The sequence below is a fragment of the Oncorhynchus mykiss genome, chromosome 18 (genome assembly GCF_013265735.2).
Source record: "Oncorhynchus mykiss isolate Arlee chromosome 18, USDA_OmykA_1.1, whole genome shotgun sequence".
NCBI lineage: Eukaryota > Metazoa > Chordata > Actinopteri > Salmoniformes > Salmonidae > Oncorhynchus > Oncorhynchus mykiss.
This window is the reverse complement of record NC_048582.1, coordinates 28,672,816-28,691,778: the sequence shown is the minus strand read 5'-3', so window position 1 is coordinate 28,691,778 and position 18,963 is coordinate 28,672,816. Positions and strand designations below refer to the sequence as shown.

Sequence of the window (18,963 nt, the reverse complement as noted above, 5' to 3'; positions counted from 1 at the left end):
TGTGGACTTGTATTACTAATCCTAGTGGGTACCGGAAATCTCCTAAATGTCCCCACAAGGATAGTGAAACAAGGGAAATTCTCCCACGAGAAAAAAAAAGGCTAGGGTTAGGAGGTCGGGTAAGGTTTGAGATTAGGACAAAAGGATTTTTAAATGGAAATACATTTTTGGACTCCACAAGGATAGTAAAATATATGCTATGCATGCATGCGTGTACTGTTTTTGACTTTGGCTCAGTGTTTCCTGTCTCTATTTCTGTTGTTAATGAGTTTGTTTGAGACTTGAATCCAAAGTCTGTGAAGAAGGTAAACAGTGCACATGTACCGTGTCAGCATGGGTACGAATCCATCCTACTGCATCAGTAAATATGTAAGGAGTGGGAACCGCTCCCACTCGTTTAACAACAACAACAAAAAAACGGCAATAGTGTATGACATGTGTCAAACTCATTCCACGGAGGGACAACTGTCTGCGGGTTTTCGGTCATTAATTAGTAAGGAACTCCCCTCACCTGGTTGTCTAAGTCCTTAATTGAACTGAAAAAACAAACACCCGTAGACACTTTGCCCTCTCTGTGTTCTGCAGGTGGATGCAGCAGTCACCCCTGAGGAGCGCCACCTGTCTAAGATGCAGCAGAACGGCTATGAGAACCCCACCTACAAGTTTTTTGAGCAGATGCAGAACTGAGGAATGACAAACCCCCTCACCCCTTTGACCGCTACCCAACCCCTCTAACCCTCCACTCCCCTACGCCCTTAACACTATCCCCACTCCAAACCAACCCTATCCTACCCTCAAGCAGTGCGGGTTGGAACCAGGCACCACTATCACTCCTGGTGTAGATGGAGACGGTCCCCTTCAACACTGGTCCAGAGTCAGTTTTTAGTTTGACTTGGAATGTGTTGAGGAATGGACTTGAGTAGGGAGATCTGACTCCAGACCAGTTATTTAAGGGGGCATTCTCTGGCTGTAGTGCCAGCCACACTGTCCCCAACCCTACACTACTACATTCTCTCTATACACTGGGGAATAGGTGAGGTCTATGTGTCAATGAAGCCTATCCTTCCTCCCTCCCGCTTTCCTTCTCTGTGCTTCATACGACAGCTGTGCTGTGTTAGGTCACACAAGGCTAAAATGATAATAATGATGATGATGTACTCTGAATGAGCTCTTTATTTTAGTTATTCTATCGTTTCCGGTTTTGTTTTTCAAAAAATGAATGAAAATTATAAAGAAAAAAAATCCTATGTAAAGAGAAAAAAACGTCTTTTTTTTAAAATGGTGTGTAATGTAATAAAGTAGCTGTTCCTATTTAGTGCATGATGACAAATTACGACGGGGTTATTATTGAAAAAAAAAAAAAAGATCTTTCTGCGTCTCCAGAGAGATTCTCACATAGAGATTATCATTCTAGCAGGATTGTACATTTAGTATCTTTCTCGTGATCACGTGACTTAAATGACGTTGGATAAAAAAAATATATATGAATCTCGGTGAATGGGCTCTCTCTGCTTGGATATCTTGTTAAATACACTGTAAGAGAGATCTGTGATTTTTGGATTTGGAAGTTTCTTCCTTTTTTTATTTCAACCATGCTATGTTCCTAAAACTGCGGGGGGCTGGCTAGATCCGTATTTGTATATTATTATTATTAGATTTATGATTATTATCTTTAGTTTATTGCGTTGGCATCCTATTGCGTTTTGCAGCCCTATTTCATTTTGTGTTTATTTTTTTGATTCCGTGTTGTCGTGTGTTTAAAACAAATAAAAAGATGTGGCAGGAAGGCCGGTTCCAGCCGAGGGAAGGGGAGAATGGAGGGAGGGGGGGTGGAGGATTCTGTGTGTGTTCTCCAGTCTAGTTAGTGTTCTTGTTCCGGTTCTATGTTTTCCGCAGAAATAAACAACGTTCTTCTCTGTACATTGTTTGTGATATACAAGAACAATCCAATACCATTTTGGGCTTACTTACTCTTCCCAATCTGTTCCTTTCTTCCTTCGGCTCGTCTTTCTCTCTTTCTCTCTCTGCTGAGACTATAAACAGAGCAGGATCAGTGCCTTGGGGGGTGTGCATGTGAAAGAGTTGAGAGACGGATGGATTGAGGAAGAGGTAGAGGGAATTACTAGCTGTTCCAGATGGATAGTCAGACAGGCAGTCTGTAAAATGAATTTCCAACCACCCTCCTCCCGTCTTTCCCATACTTCAGGCATGCTACCCGTCTCTCTCAAGCACTTGTCTAGAGCCAGACATACGACGACCTCTACCATGGCCTACAAGGCAACTTTTAGGGGGTAGCAGGGCCATCAGTAATTGGATGGACTACAGTTTCAGTGAGGAGTAGTGCCAAAATATCGGCCGGGAATAGGGTGCCATTTTGCGACACGGTACTAGAGGTAATACAGTGTTGTGGTGTGTAGAGCTGTGTGCATCACACACTGCTGCAGGTGGGTCAGTCCTTTGCTTAGGTTTTCAGAGGATGCGTTACCTCACCATAGCCAGAATAAGGACGTATGGAATTAGAGAGAGCAGGGTTTCTTTCTTTTTATTTCTCTGTGGCTTTATTTCCACTGTGTGTAATTGTGCAAGCCATTTGCTTTGACTGGAAAAATGCTTTCTACACTGTATTCCATAAATAAAGTTTTGAATCTACATACAGCTCTCACTGAGTCATGGCTCCTAAGTCTTGGGGGCTGGGGATATTTTCACTGCCGTCAAAGCTCATTAGAATTGTAGTGTGTGTTCTTATGAATTATGCACTACCTCCTTTTAAGCACAGGACCAAATGATTCCCTGATCTAGATTTTGTTTTCTACCAAAGGAGAAAAAATAAGTGTTGTTAAGTGAAATAAGTGGTTCCACAAAGACCACACCTTAATTTCCCATGTGTGTGGATTCACATTCACACACACTAAACATTCAATTCATTCTGGTCACTGCAGTCCAAATGTCGGCAGGCACTGTTTACACACACGGTTAGGGTACAGTATTGTTCCCTGGGGTACAAAATATCAATATACGCAATGTACCTTCAGAGGTACACATGTGAAGGTACATTTCTGCTTCCCAGGGTGGACGTGTGGATTTAGTGGGGGTGTAGCTTTCAGTCATTTGTTTTTCACCAACCTTAAACTGGTACAACACATCCATTCAAGTGGTGTATTGTTATATTAACGTTTGAGCATGGCTGGTGCCAGTTCTGAAGTCTTTATAAAGGCTGACATAAGAGCATGTGACAACAAAGAACTAATGTAATATTGTAGCGACCATAACGCAACACTGAGCGACCTTGTCAAGAGGTACAGACCTCTTGGTTGTAATGGTTAGGGTATTAGCTTGACAATTGCAGTGCCCAGGTTTGAGTCCTGCACTGGGCTTCTCCCTGAATTTGCTCCGTTGGTGTCAAAATTGGTATAGCAAAGAGGCGTGTACACGTGAGGGACTTGATATAGAGAAGAGGTACATTTTTGCCACTTAAAAATGGCTTTATCACTGGTGGTACCCTAAAAAGGCAAAAGTGTACATTTTCTAAAAGTACAATTTTATACCTATGGTACACTATTGGCTCCTTTAAGGTATATAAGCACCCTATGTACTGCAAAATACCATAATTACGGACAGTCCTGAATGAATCGTGTATAATGATGAGTGAGAAAGTTACAGATAAACAAATATTATACCCAGTGGTGACCAATCATTCAGGGCAGGTGGGGAAGAGCACCAACTGTTTAGCTAAAGTTAAAAAGAAATGTTGTGCCTGTTTTGCATGTATTAATGCCAAAATAATGTGTCACATATCAGTTTGCAAAAAAAATTATAATTTAGTTAATAGTTTCGTTTTTTGCATTCTTGAGTAAGGCAGCTCCAAAATGCAGGTGTTTCAGCCTAGCTCAGTGCTTTCTGTGGTGGTGGGGCAGCCAGTGGAAAATACGGAGTATAGGGGTTGGTAATGTTCTCTAGTTGTGCTGTGATTGTCTCAGTGTTCTGTCACTCATGGGGACTATACAGTACATCACAGCAAAATCTACAGAGAGAGCTCAAAAATCATGCCAAGGTCATTGGCCACAGATAAGATTGTTCCAATGGCATTGCTGTCAATCCAGTACGACTTCTGCCATGTTCAAACAACTAGAAACTTCAGAACTGGGTGATCTCAGACTTCAGTCAGTTCAATTCAACTGGGAACTCTGAAAAAAACAAGCTCCAACTTGGTCAAACAACTCGGAATTCCAAGTGGGGAACTCTGGCCTCTTTCTAGAGCTCCGACCTGAAGATCACTGATGTCATGATTCGACCTTGTCATTCCCAGTTGTCTTGAAAGCACCATAAATTCAGAGAATGCCAGACATTGATGACAAAGTTTGCACAGCACAACAAGTTGAGTCCAAAAATGTATGGTATGCTGCTGCATAAATGATGTAATATGCCAGGGAGATATGTATACTGTAGCTAAGAAAGTGATACTAAGTGTATGTTGTGTAGTAAGCTGTTAGTAGCCATTGTGCCTCACCCTAATAATTTGGTCCCTTTCCCCCTCATAACTTAGCCTACTGTTCTGCACATGTAGCCTATAGCATGTTTTAGAGAAATGTATTGTCTGCTTCTATGCCCCCTTTATTTATCTTACGGTTCTGACTTGATGTACAGGGAGAATACTGTAAGAACGGCCCATGTTCTCAATTCTGTCGCTGTACATTTCAAAAGTGCTGAATAAATAGTTACAGTTGAAGTTGAAAGTTTACATACATTTTGTTGGAGTCATTAAAACTTGTTTTTCAACCACTCCACAAATGTCTTGTTAACAAACTACAGTTTTGGCAAGTCAGTTAGGACATCTACTTTGTGCATGACACAAGTCATTTTTCCAACAATTGTTTACAGGCAGATTATTTCACTTATAATTCACTGAATCACAATTCCAGTGGGTCAGAAGTTTACATACACTAAGTTGACTGTGCCTTTAAACAGCTTGGAAAATTCCAGAAAATTGTCATGGCTTTAGAAGCTTCTGATAGGCGAATTGACATCACATGAGTAAATTGGAGGTGTATCTGTGGATGTATTTCCTACCTTCAAATTCAGTGCCTCTTTGCTTGACATCATGTGAAAATCAAAAGAAATTAGCCAAGACCTATATATATTGAAGCAACATCTCAGCATCAGTTAAAGCTTGGTCGCAAATGGGTCTTCCAAATGGACCCCAAGCATACTTCCAAAGTTGTGGCAAAATTGCTTAAGGACAATAAAGTCAAGGTATTAGAGTGGCCATCACAAAGCCCTGATCTCAATCCTACTGAAAATGTGTGGGCAGAACTGAAAAAGCGTGTGCAAGCAAGGAGGCCTACAAACCCAACTCAGTTACACCAGCTCTGTCAGGAGGAATGGGCCAAAATTCACAAAATGTATTGTGGAAAGCTTGTGGAAAGCTACCCGAAACATTTGACCCAAGATAAACAATTTAAAGGCAATTCTACCAAATACTAATTGAGTGTATGTCAACTTCTGACCCACTGGGAATGTGATGAAAGAAATAAAAGCTGAAATAAATCACTCACTACTATTATTCTGAAATGTCACATTAAAATAAAGTGGTGATGCTGACTGACCTAAGACAGGGAATTTTTACTATGATTAAATGTCAGGAATTGTGAAAACTGAGTTTAAATGTATTTGGCTAAGGTGTATGTAAACTTCTGACTTCAACTCTATCAGCAGGAATAAAAGTGTATAAAATCACAATAAAATCCATCAGGTATATCCACTCTAAAAATGTTTTTAAAGTGGTTTAAAAGTGATATGCTCAATGCTGGATACAAATCTGGGCGGGACAGCTTGTTCCTCCGAATGATGGGTTTCAGAGAATGTCCACTGACCTGAGGGTAAACCTGCGCCGCAGAACAGCCATTCTCTCCTCTACTGTTCTCAATCCTGAAAGTTAATGTATTTAGTGTGTGTTTGTGTCTGCCATCTCGATGTCAAGGTTTTGAATGGTCTGACGTTTTCTGACATGAGACCTGCCCACGATACACCAGGCTGGTGTAGCATTCTCAAAGAGCAGCCGGGTGTATCCCTGGTAGAGGTCGACCGATTATGATTTTTCAATGCCGATACCAATTATTGGAGGACCAAAAAAAAAACTATACCGATTAATTGGATGATTTTTATATATTTGTAATAATGACAATAACAACTATACTGAATGAACACTTATTTTAACTTTATATAATACATAAATAAAATCCATTTTGTCCCAAATAAATAATGAAACATGTTCAATTTGGTTTAAATAATGCAAAAACAGTGTTGGAGACAAAAGTAAAAGTGCAATATGTGTCATGTAAAAAAGCTAACGTTTAAGTTCTTTGCTCAGAACATGAGAACATTTGAAAGCTGGTGCTTCCTTTTAACATGAGTCTTCCATATTCCCAGTTAAGTTTTAGGATGTTTAACGATATTCGTAGGTGGAAGAAGGTGAAGAGGACCAAGGTGCAGCATGGTACGTGTTCATGGTAAATTTAATAAAGAAACTGAACACTAGAACAAAAAAAACAACAAAGCGGAAACAAACGAAACAGTTCTGTCTGGTGCAGACACACAAAGACAGAAAACAACTACTCATAGTGGGAAAACAGGCTGCCTAATTATGGTTCTCAATCAGAGACAACGATAACCAGCTGCCTCTGATTCGGGAACCATACTAGGCCTAAACATAGAAACACAACACCTAGACATACAACGTAGAATACCCACCCACATCACACCCTGACCAAACGGAAAATAGAAACATACAAAGCAATCTACGGTTAGGGCGTGACAGTAACCCTCCCAAGGGTGCGGACTCCGGCCGCAAAACCTAAACCCATAGGGGAGGGTCTGGGTGGGCATCTGTCTGCGCTCCACCTTAGTCTGGGCCCACTTAGGTGGCACCTTTGGAACGGCGACCCTCGCCGCCGACCCCGGACTGGGGACCCTTTCAGCGGACCCCGAATAGACGGGAGACTCTGGCAGCGCCGGAATGAAGGGCGGCTCTGGCAGCTTCTGACTGACGGGCGGCTCTGGCAGCTCCTGACTGACGGGCGGCTCTGGCAGCTCCGGACAGGAGGGTGACTCTGGAAGCGCTGGACAGGCGGGAGCACCTGGAGGGAGGAGACGGAGAGACAGCCTGGTGCGTGGGGCTGCCACAGGAGGCCTGGTGCGTGGAGGAGGCACCAGATGGATCGGACCGTGGAGGCGCATTGGAGGTCTTGAGCACCGAGCCTGCACAACCTGTCCTGGCTGGATACTCCCTCTAGCCCGGCAAGTGCGGCGGGGTGGAACAGACCACACTGGGCTGTGCTGGCGAACCGGGGACACTGTGCGTAGGGCTGGTGCCATATAACCCGGGCCGAGGAGACGCACTGGAGACCAGATGCGCTGAGCCGGCTACATTACTCCTGGCTCAATGCCCACTCTAGCCCGGCCGATATGAGGAGCTGCGATGTAGCGCACCGGGCTATGCCTGCGCACTGGGGACATCGTGCGCCTCACGTCATAACACGGTGCCTGCCCGGTCAACCTCTCGCCACGGTAAGCACGGGGAGTTGGCTCAGGTCTCCTACTTGACTTACCCACACTCCCCGTGTGCCCCCGCCCCAAGACATTTTTGGGGCTGCCTCTCGGGCTTCCTTGCCAGCCGTGTTCCCTCAAAGCGCTGGCTCCCTTTACCTGCTGCCTCCGCTCTCCTGGCTGCCTTCACCAGCCAGGATCTCCTCCCATGTGTAAGAACCCTTCCCATCCAGAATTTCCTCCCATGTCCATGAGTCCATTCCACGCTGCTCCTGGTTACCACGCTGATTGGTCCTTTTTTGGTGGGTAGTTCTGTAACAATATTTGTAGGTGGACAGAAAACAACTACCCACACCCATAGTGGGAAACAGGCTGCCTAAGTATGGTTCTCAATCAGAGACAACGATAACCAGCTGCCTCTGATTGGGAACCATACCAGGCCTAAACATAGAAACACAACACCTAGACATACAACGTAGAATACCCACCCACATCACACCCTGACCAAACGAAAAATAGAAACATACAAAGCAATCTACGGTTAGGGCGTGACAAGATGTAGTTATTATAGGAATTATAGGAATATTTCTCTCTATACTATTTGTATTTCATATACCTTTGACTATTGGATGTTCTTATAGGAACTAAAGTATTGCCAGCCTAATCTCAGGAGTTGATAGGCTTGAAGTCATAAACAGCGCTGTGCTTCAAGCATGGCGAAGAGCTGCTGGCAAAAACAAGAAAGTGCTGTTTGAATGAATGCATACGAACCTGCTGCTATCTACCACCGCTCAGTCAGACTGCTCTTTCAGATATCAAATCATAGACTTAATTATTATATAATAAACACACAGAAATATGAGCCTTAGGTCAGTAATATGGTCAAATCCGGAAACTATCATTTTGAAAACAAAACGTTTATTCTTTCAGTGAAATACGGAACCGTTCCGTATTTTATAGAACGGGTGGTAACCCTAAGTCTAAATATTGCTGCTACATTGCACAACCTTCAATGGTATGTCATAATTATGTAAAATTCTGGCAAATTCATTACGGTCTTTGTTAGGAAGAAATGGTCTTCACACAGTTTGCAATGAGCCAGGCGGCCCGAACCGCTCCATATACCTTGATGCGAATGCGCTTTTGTTAAATCATCACTCGTTTGGCGAAGTAGGCTGTGATTCGATGATAAATTAACAGGCATCACATTGATTATATGCAACGCAGGACAAGATAGTTAAACTAGTAATATCATCAACCATGTGTAGTTAACTAGTGATTATGTTAAGATTTATTTTTTTATAAGATAAGTTTAATGCTAGCTAGCAACTTACCTTGGCTCCTTGCTGCACTCGCCTAACAGGTGGTCAGCCTGCTATGCAGTCTCTTCGTGGATTGCAATGTAATCGGCGTCCAAAAATGCTGATTACTGATTGTTAAGAAAACTTGAAATTTGCCCTATAATCGGTCAACCTCTAATCTCTGGTAGTCTCTGATGACTGTTCCGGGTGTTGCTCCTCCTTTTCTTCTGCAGAGTACCCTCAGGTGGTTCATTCGCTTCCTTCCATCCTTCTCCAGGCATTCTATGTGGGCACTCCCGGACATGTTTTCTTGAAATGTGACCCCAAGGAACTTAACTTTTGGGGTCGTCTGGAGTGCCTGTATATACAGTTTAAGGCGCACTTGCTTGGATCTTTTGGGGTTTCTGGAGAAGAGTAGGCACTGGGTCTTCAAGGGGTTGAGCTTGAGCCACCACATATTGGCCCAGTTCTCAATCTCTGTTATGCTACTCTGTAGCTTTTTTCCAGCATGGGCAAAGGCCCAATAATAGAGGCCCAATAACCGAGATCTGCTGCGAGCTTGGCCACTTGTCTTGCTCTTGGGTGGGGGTAATAAATATCACATATGTACATTAAAAACAGTAGAGGACTGAGGTAAAGCCAACTAGGAGAGGAGAGGTAAAGCCAATTTATGCTTGCTCTGGCAATGCAACCCAGAGGCTCCGTATGGAGGGTGTGACGCAACACCAAATCAAGCTTTGTACCGCATCGGCTTATGCCACACCAATTTTGTAACAATGAGGAGGGCTCCGCATAGCTGCGTATAGCTCAACATTGACATGATTGGTTGACGGTAGGTGGGGGCGGTATATCCTGTATAAACACAAACTCACTTCCTTGACAACAAACATGGAGTACTTTGATGAAAGGCTATCAGAACAAGTTCACAAATAAAAAACATCTTTATGAAACCTTGTTGGGATTTCGAAGACACGAAAATGAGTTTGAACTCCTGGAAAGAGATCGGGGAAATATATAGAAATGTCTGCTCTACTCAAAATTACAACCAACTAATTGCAGCATTACAGCAAAAATGGAAGAGGCAAGTGGAAGGGGGAGAAAGTAAGGAACTTGTCTGTCGGGACTTGCATTAAAGACCAAAATTGGCTAAAGAAAATTGTGATAAATAAAAAAGTATATCAGTTTAATTTAAGGACCCCAAAAAATGACAGCTGTGCTACATAGATTGCAAAATAGTTGGGAAGAAATGTTTGATGTACCGATTCATGATACATGGAACTGATACACAAAACGAAGCCGGATTCAAAACATAGAGCTTTTCAATTTCAATTATTATACAACATTATTGCAACCAATAGAATGCTATATAGATGGGTGATACAACCATCCCAGCTCTGCAGATCTTGCTGCAACGAGACATTCGATCATTTGTTTTGGTACTGTCCATATGTAGTTTGTTTTTGGTCACAAGTTCAGGAATGTCTGAAGAATTGCAACATTTATCTGGTGCTTACTCTGCAAATAGCACTGCTGGGTGATTTAAAAAGTTATAGTCAATTGATTAATAATATAATAATACTCTTAGCAAAAATTGTTATCTTTAATTTACAATATGTACAATCTATGATAATACAAATGTTCTAAACGTTTGTGAAACATCAGAGCACAGTTGACAAATATATAGCAATTAGAAAAAGCAGCCAACAAATGCTCAGCATATTCGGGAATTCTTTCAAGACAGCTGGAAAAGCATTCCAAGTGAAGCAGGTTGAGAGAATGCCAAGAGTGTGCAAAGCTGTCATCAAGGCAAAGGGTGGCTACTTTGAAGAATCTCAAATATAAAATATATTTTGATTTGTTTAACACTGTTTTGGTTACTACATGATTCTATATGTGTTATTTCATAGTTTATGTCTTCACTATTATTCTCCAATGTAGAAAATAGTACAAACAAACAAAAACCTTGGAATGAGTGGGTGTGTCCAAACTTTTGACTGGTTCTGTATATTTACAACAACAAACATTGGAGGGACTGGAAATAATGCAGACAATTAGATGGAAGGCACAATCTATCTGCATTATTAAAGCGGATCTATCCCCTAATACATTTTTTTTTTACAAAAAATAGATCGGGGGTAATGAGGATAGGTGCGGTGAAGAGGTCAATGGAATGCAGACCGTCGGGGATAGATTGGGACACATTCAATAAATCTGATCTAACAAAGTGGATATTTGACAAATCCTAATGATTGATGTATTGTAACAGGCCCACATTATGGTTAGAAAAATCCGATTTGGATATAGTCTGCTGTTTTCGGCTGTTTTCGCTGCATAACATTTACAAGTTGTCCCTTTTCAGGTTAAAAAAAGTGACTGCTAAATGCTAACTCCATTTCATATAAACTGGTAGCATAGTTTGCATACAGAAATCGGTAGTGGTAGTTAAATTAGTTTTTAACTGTATGGTAATGCAGTTAATTGATGACATTGACATGACACCCATTCAAGGCTTGACATCCATACAAGTATTACACTCCGATTTTTACCACAACATAGTGTTAAATACACATACAGTATTAACAATAGCCTAAATGTAGGCAAATTTTGCTGGGGTGCAATGGGGATATTTGGGATGAAGATGAAGGTGGGACAAAGGTGAAGTTTTTTTTTAACTTCATGCTATCTTGGCTGAGCTCCTGTGTCAAGCACCTGGAAACGGACTCCAACATCTCAGACGAGGTAAGGTGTTGTCTTTGATATGCCTATGATAGCTCCCCGAAGCGCCAGAAGTATGAATGCTCTGACTTCTCGATCCTTACCGCATCGTTATGCGCTTCCCAAATGTTTTAACAATGCGGAGGCCTCTGTATAGATTCGCATTTACATTATAGGTTGACGGTAGGTGGGGGCAGGAGGTCCTATATAAACACAAACTCACTTCCTTGCCAAATTCCTTCAAAACAGCTCTTGGAAGCGCAAGAGGTATGAATGCTCTGACTTCCGCGGAGGCCCCATCACACTAAATGCTGTACGGCCTCTGCAGACGTTGAATTGACCATGCAGATCCCCTACGCATACAAATCAGAAAGACGACCGTTTACAAATAATCTACGGGACATTTTATTTTATTTTTATCAAATGTTTATCATATGCGCCGAATACAAGTGGGGCAGACTTCACAGTGAAATGCTTGCTTACGAGTTTAAACATAATTTAAAAAATGTAATAGCAACTAACACAATACAATACCGTACCTTCGGAAAGTATCCAGACCCCTTGACTATTTCCACATTTTGTTATGCTACAGCCTTATTGTAAATCCTCAACAATCTACACACAATACCCCATAATGACAAAGCAAAAACATTTGCTAAAAAAATGTTATTAAAAATAAAATGCTGAAATATCACATTTACATAAGTATTCAGAACTTTTACTCAGTACTTTGTTGAAGCAGCTTTGGCAGCGATTACAGCCTTGTTCCCACCAGGATGGGGAGAGTCGCTGCACAGCTATTTTCAGGTCTCTCCAGAGATTGTTCGATCGGGTTAAAGTCCGAGCTCTGGCTGGGCCACACTGGGACATTCAGAGACTTTTCCCGAAACCACTCCTGCGTTGTATTGGCTGTGTGCTTAGTGTCGTTGTCCTGTTGGAAGGTAAACCTTCGCCCCAGTCTGAGGTCCTAAGCGCTCTGGAGCAAGTTTTCATTAAGGATCTCTCTGTACTTTGCTCTGTTCATCATTCCCTCGATCCTGACTAGTCTACCAGTTCCTGCCGTTGAAAAACATCCCCACAGCATGATTCTGCCACCACCATGAGATAGTGCCAGGTTTCCTCCAGAAGTGACGCTTGGCATTCAGGCCCAGAGTTCAATCTTGGTTTCATCAGACTAGAGAATTGTGTTTCTCATGGTCTGAGAGTCTTTCGGTGCCTTTTTGCAAACTCTAAACGGGCTGTCATGTGCCTTTTACTGAGGAGTGGCTTCTGTCTGGCCACTCTACCATAAAGGCCTGATTAGTGGAGTGCTGCAGATATGGTTGTCCTTCTGGAAGATTCTCCCAGCTCTATAGAGGGACTCTGAAGCTCCTTCAGAGTGACCATCGGGTTCTTGGTCACATCCCTGACCAAGGCCCTTCTCCCCCGATTGCTCAGTTTGGCCAGACGGCCAGCTCTAGGAAGAGACTTGATGGTTCCAAACTTCTTCCATTTAAGAATGATGGAGGCCACTATGTTCTTGGGGACCTTCAATGCTAGAGATATTTTTTGGTGTCCTTCCCCAGATCTGTGCCTCGACACAATCCTGTCTTGGATCTCTACGGACAATTCCTTCGACCTCATGACTTGGTTTTATCTCTGACATGCACTGTCAACTGTGGGACCTTATATGGTCATGTGTGTGCGTTTCCAAATCATGTCCAATCAATTGAATTTACCACAGGTGGACTCCAATCAAGTTGTAGAATGGAAACAGGATGCACCTAAGCTCAATTTCAAGTCTCATTATTACCGAGGTCCTGGATGGCCGGGAGCTCGGTGCCAGTGATGTACTGGGCTGTCCTCACCACCCTTTCTATCGCTTTGCGATCAAGGGTGGTGCAATTGCCATACCAAGTGGTGATAAAACCAGTCAAGATGCTCTTGATTGTGCAGCTGTAGAATTTTTTGAGGATCTGAGGGCCCATGCCAAATCTATTCAGCTTTCTGGGGTGAAAGAGGCGCTGCCATGCCCTGTTCATGACTCTGTGTGTGTGTGTGTGTGGAACGTGTTAAGTCCTTAGTGACGTGTACGCTTGAAGCTCTTAACTCGCTCCACAACAGCCCTGTCGATGTGGATGAGGGCGTGTTGTCCCCTCTTTCTCCTATAGCCTACTATCAGCTCATTGGTCAAACTGACGTTGAAGGAGATTGTTGGAGAGATTGTTGTCCTGGCACTACACTGCTAAGTCATTGACATTCTCCCTAAGTAGTCTCTGACTGCCCACTCCCACCCGCTGCATGAAAAATGCAGACTGCACCGCAATGATCTCTGTCGGGTCCCGCAGGTATCCCGTGGGAATGCAGCCCTCTAGTTTGTACTACTATTTAAGTAGGCCTAGACTAGGCTACAATTATGTACCTCTTTTTCTGAAAGGGTAGGAAGGTATGTAATTGAAAGATATGTATGTTTTTGTCCTGTTTCATTTTCCTTTGATCAACACCACATGATTTATCATCCCCCTCTTCAAAGGGGGAGACACTCTAGACCCAAACTGTTATAGACCTATATCCACCCTGCCCTGCCTTTCTAAAATCTTCAAAAGCCAAGTTAACAAACAGATCACCGACCATTTTGAATCCCACCGTACCTTCTCCACTATGCAATCTAGTTTCCAAGCTGGTCATGGGTGCACCTCAGCCACGCTCAAGGTCCTAAATGATATCATAACCGCTATTGATAAAAGACAGTCTACGCAGACGACACCATTCTGTACACATCTGGCCCTTCTTTGGACACTGTGTTAACAAACCTCCAAACAAGCTTCAATGCCAGGTTCTGACTTAGAATATGTGGACAACTACAATAACCTAGGTGTCTGGTTAGACTGTAAACTCTCCTTCCAGACTCACATTAAGCATCTCCAATCCAAAATTAAATCTAGAATTGGCTTCCTATTTCGCAACAAAGCCTCCTTCACTCATGCTGCCAAACATACCCTTGTAAAATTGACTATCCTACTGATCCTTGACTTCGGCGATGTCATTTACAAAATAGCCTCCAACACTCTACTCAGCAAATTGGATGTAGTCTATAACAGTGCCATCCGTTTTGTCACCAAAGCCCCATATATTACCCACCACTGCGACCTGTATGCTCTCGTTGGCTGGCCCTCGCTACATATTCGTTGCCAAACCCGCTGGCTCCAGGTATCTATAAGTCTTTGCTAGGTAAAGACCCGCCTTATCTCAGCTCACTGGTCACCATAGCAACGCCCACTCGTAGCACGTGCTCCAGCAGGTATATTTCACTGGTTATCCCCAAAGCCAACACCTCCTTTGGCTGCCTTTCCTTCCAGTTCTCTGCTGCCAATACTGGAACAAATTGCAAAAATCACTGAAGCTGGAGACTTTCATCTCCCTTTCTAACTTTAAGCATCAGCTGTCAGAGCAGCTTACTGAACACTGTACCTGTACACAGCCCATCTGTAAATAGCACACCCGACTACCTCATCCCCATATTATTATATATATATATTTTGCTCTTTTGCACCTGTGTCTCTACTTGCACATCATCATCTGCACATCTATCACTCCAGTGTTAATGCTACATTGTAATTATTTTGCCTCTATGGCCTATTTATTGCCTTACCTCCCTAATCTTACTACATTTGCACACACTGTACATAGATTTTTCTATTGTGTTATTGACTTTACATTTGTTTATGTGTAACACTGTGTTGTTGTTTTTGTCGCACTGCTTTGCTTTATCTCGGCCAGGTCACAGTTGTAAATGAGAACTTGTTCTCAACTGGCCTACCTGGTTAAATAAAGGTGAAATAAAAAAAAAAAATAAAGAAATTATAGTATTTATAGTATTATAATATGAATTATAGTATTACAATTATGTATTTCTATTTCAGTAGGAGATCATATACAACTAAAATCAGATTAATGAGATTAATACAATCAGTAGATTACTGCACATCCAAATTTCAATAGCCTAAAGAAAAACAAAACGGATTTAGAGGATTGTACAAAGAAGTTGAGGGAAAGACTAAATCAGTTGTGTAAATCCAGCATGGTTTTTTTTGTGGGACAGTTGTTGCTTTGCCACAGGGGCAAAGACATGCACCTTCAAGGCATTGACTAGTTTTAATTTAATTTCAGAAATAAAATACCAAATAAGGTATCAAATAAAGCATAATTATTATGTCAGTGGTATGAAAGCTGTGCACATTGCCATGATAAAAAATGTGTAGTGCTGAAAAGAACGTCGCTGTCGAGATGCGCAGCCAGGACGCATGTTGATGTTCGCGAACATGACCGATTGAAAAAATACCCACAATGCAAAGCGGCGTATCACATTGGAAGTAATCACTCTGTGAACGAGTGTCAAATTCAAGGTGAGTGGTGTTTTTCAGCAGAGTTAAACGCATTCTAATCGTTTTCATTGTATTAACGACAAATCTTACATGTTCGTCATCTTCATGCTAATACAAGTCATAGCTAGCTGGTAAGAGGCACATGATAACGCGAGTGCTAAGCTAGCTAGGGAACGTTACCAAGGGTCGACTAATACTGTAACTTCACCAAATACTGTAAGTTAGCTAGTGTCATGTCTTTTTTGTTGTTGCTTCGGATGCATGTATGGAAGATATGCACAGGGTTGGGTTTTCCACAGCCACGTTTACGCCGTCAGCTATCTACAGTAGCTAGCTAGGAACCGTTAACTTCAGCTAGCTACTGTACATGCACTGTTTAGCTTCCGCTGGTAATATAACGTTCCATGTTCAGTTTAACTAGTTTGGTGGCGTTACTGTCAAAGTTAACTGTTGTCATTTGTCTCTCTCTCTCTCTCTCTCTCTCTGTTTGACAGTATGGCGCTTCATAAACTATTCCGTCTGTCCTCGCTGTTCCGCTCCGCCGTGTCATTGACACTGCGCAGGAATATCGGCCTGTCTGCTGTTCTCTTCAACCGGGCCAAGGACTTGGACCCTATCCAGAAACTATTCCTAGATAAGATCCGCGACTACAGCACCAAGAGCAAGTGAGTGCAATACATAACCGCACTATTTGTCCTACTGTCACTGCTGGCCTACTCAAATTGACATGTTTCTTCATGTTGGTAGGCTAAAAGTTAGCTAAGCTTAAGTGGGATGACCCGTGATGTCATGACAGAGATGGTGGCAGGGAGTCTGCACGTCCTTTTCGCGCTGCAGAGCTATTTGCAGAAGGCTGGGCCGTATGTTCAGTAGGTGAACGTTGTGGGACGTTGCAAATAGAAATGTCAGGAACAGACCTGGCAGACTTGATTTTTGAGTAATCAGTACAGGTCAGAGTATGGTTTATTTTACATAATATATTTCTATCTGAACGTTCCACAATGTTGTGCCCCTTCTGAACCCGGCCCTATATGTCTAGATGGCAAGATTCATGAAACGCATAGGATGCTGACAGTGTGTTTTTATAGGGTATACATGTGACTCATTATAGGGTATTATAATTATAGGGCTGACTAGTTATGTGGTTTCTTGAGCTCACCCACTGCAACAGTAGGGCTGCCCCCCCCCCCATTTTTTATTTTATCTTGGTCGTCCAAGATTAGTCTGTTCTGTGTTTTAGTCAAATCAACTGTATTCATTGAGCTTGTCTGACGCTTTAATCACACTGTTTGATTAGGCCGCATCTTTTTGCACTTCAAAAATAGATGGCATCATGAAGCAGGACATTTTTGTGGCTATATTGAAGCAACATCAGTCAGGAAGTTAAAGCTTGGTAGCAAATGGGTCTTCCAAATGGACAATGACCCCAAGCATCCTTCCAAAGTTGTGGCAAAATGGCTTAAGGACAACAAAGTCAAGGTATTGGAGTAGCCATCAAAGCCCTTACCTCAATCACATAGAAAATGTATGGGCAGAACTGAAAAGGCATGTGCAAGCAAGGAAGCCAACAAACCTGACTCAGTTACACCAGCTCTGTCAGGAGGAATGGGCAAAAATTCACCCAACTTATCGTGGGAAGCATGTGGAAGGCTACCCAAAATGTTTGACCCAAGTTAAACCATTTAAAGGCAATGCTACCAAATACTAATTGAGTGTATGTAAACTTCTGACCCAGTGATGAAAGAAATCAAAGCTGAAATGAATCACTCTACTATTATTTTGACAATTCACATTCCTACAATGAAGTGAGGGTCCTAACTGACCTAAGACAGATAATTTTTACTATGATTAAATGTCAGGAATTGTGAAAACGGAGTTTAAATGTATTTGGCTAAGCTGTATGTAAACTTCTGACTTCAACTGTGTGTGTGTATTTTTTTATGCTACTACTCTACTCTACTAAATAAATATTGCTTGACTAAATGGGGTCAGCCCTCAACAGAGTAGTGTATTCTATGCTACAGTATTTAAGGTTAATTCCTCATCTTTCTCTTTCCTCCAGGGCTGCAGCAGGTGGGATTGTTGATGCAGGCCCCTCTTACGAAAAGGGTGTCTCAGAGGAGATCACCAAACTACAGAGGTTATATGGGACCGGTGACCTCACCAAATTCCCTGACTTCAAATTTACAGGTTCGTCAAAGCCATGCACTGCAGTATAGAGCTGGGACGATAAACTGAAAATGTTCAGACATTTTACTGATATCAATAATAATGATAAGTTGCCTACAGTAGAGATGTGATTTTTGAAATATGGGAAATTGCTAAGGGGACAATAGATAGCTATGACATTTAATGTAGTTTAACGGGTACTATAAAAAGTAACTGGGGTGTAAATTCATTTTAACGTATTGTTTGATTTCTCGTTATTGTGAGATGGATTTTATCCATGTTGCCCAGCAGTAGTAACATTTATTGGTAGCTCAGTCAGACTAAATTGTAATACCACCATCTCACCCTACATAGCTTAATCATTCTATGCGTAAATCAGGGGTGTCAGTCATTCCATGGTGGGCCTAGTGTCTGTTTTTTTTTTTTTCTCCTTTCAATTAAGACCTAGACAACCAGTAAGGGGAGTTCTTTGCTAATTAGTGACCTTAATTCATCAAGTACAAGGGAGGAGGGAAAACCCAGCCAGTCGTCCCTCCATGGGAATGAGTTTGACACAGGTGGTTTAAATGATTCATTAGGCACCAAACGAAAAACATATATATATATATATATATACACAGAACATTAAATGCTTTTTTTTTTTCATTTTGCCAAGTGTTACTACGATATGCACTAATGAATACGACCCAACATTACTCACAATCTCCCTTTTCTCTTCTCCAGAGCCCCAGCTGCAGGAAGTGGCCAAGTGAACACTGGCCATGATGACGTTGTCTCTGTCCTACATGTCACCACTATAATGTACTATTTAATAAATGTGAGAACATTGTTTTCTTATGCTAAATCATGTTCAACCTTACATGCTTGCATTT

The 18,963-nt window shown here is 42.1% G+C and overlaps 2 protein-coding genes across 6 annotated transcripts in view; both read left to right on the top strand.

The window, feature by feature from the left end:
* LOC110495970 (amyloid-beta A4 protein) overlaps positions 1-2,657 on the top strand; it is a 42,191-nt gene extending 39,534 nt beyond the window's left edge. For all 5 annotated transcript variants that reach the window (XM_036952477.1, XM_036952476.1, XM_036952474.1 and 2 more), the window contains one exon: positions 586-2,657. In XM_036952477.1, coding sequence (XP_036808372.1) covers positions 586-687 — 102 coding nt within the window. In that variant the 3' untranslated portion in view covers positions 688-2,657. The remainder of the gene's footprint in view (positions 1-585) is intronic.
* A 13,129-nt stretch (positions 2,658-15,786) lies between these two features.
* Positions 15,787-18,950, top strand: LOC110495969 (ATP synthase-coupling factor 6, mitochondrial). The gene is made up of 4 exons (XM_021571539.2): positions 15,787-15,943; positions 16,417-16,587; positions 17,985-18,112; positions 18,815-18,950. Exons 2-4 carry the CDS (start codon positions 16,418-16,420, stop codon positions 18,841-18,843), a joined length of 327 nt encoding a protein of 108 aa, XP_021427214.1. The 5' UTR covers positions 15,787-15,943; position 16,417; the 3' UTR covers positions 18,844-18,950.
* Positions 18,951-18,963: the final 13 nt, after the last annotated feature.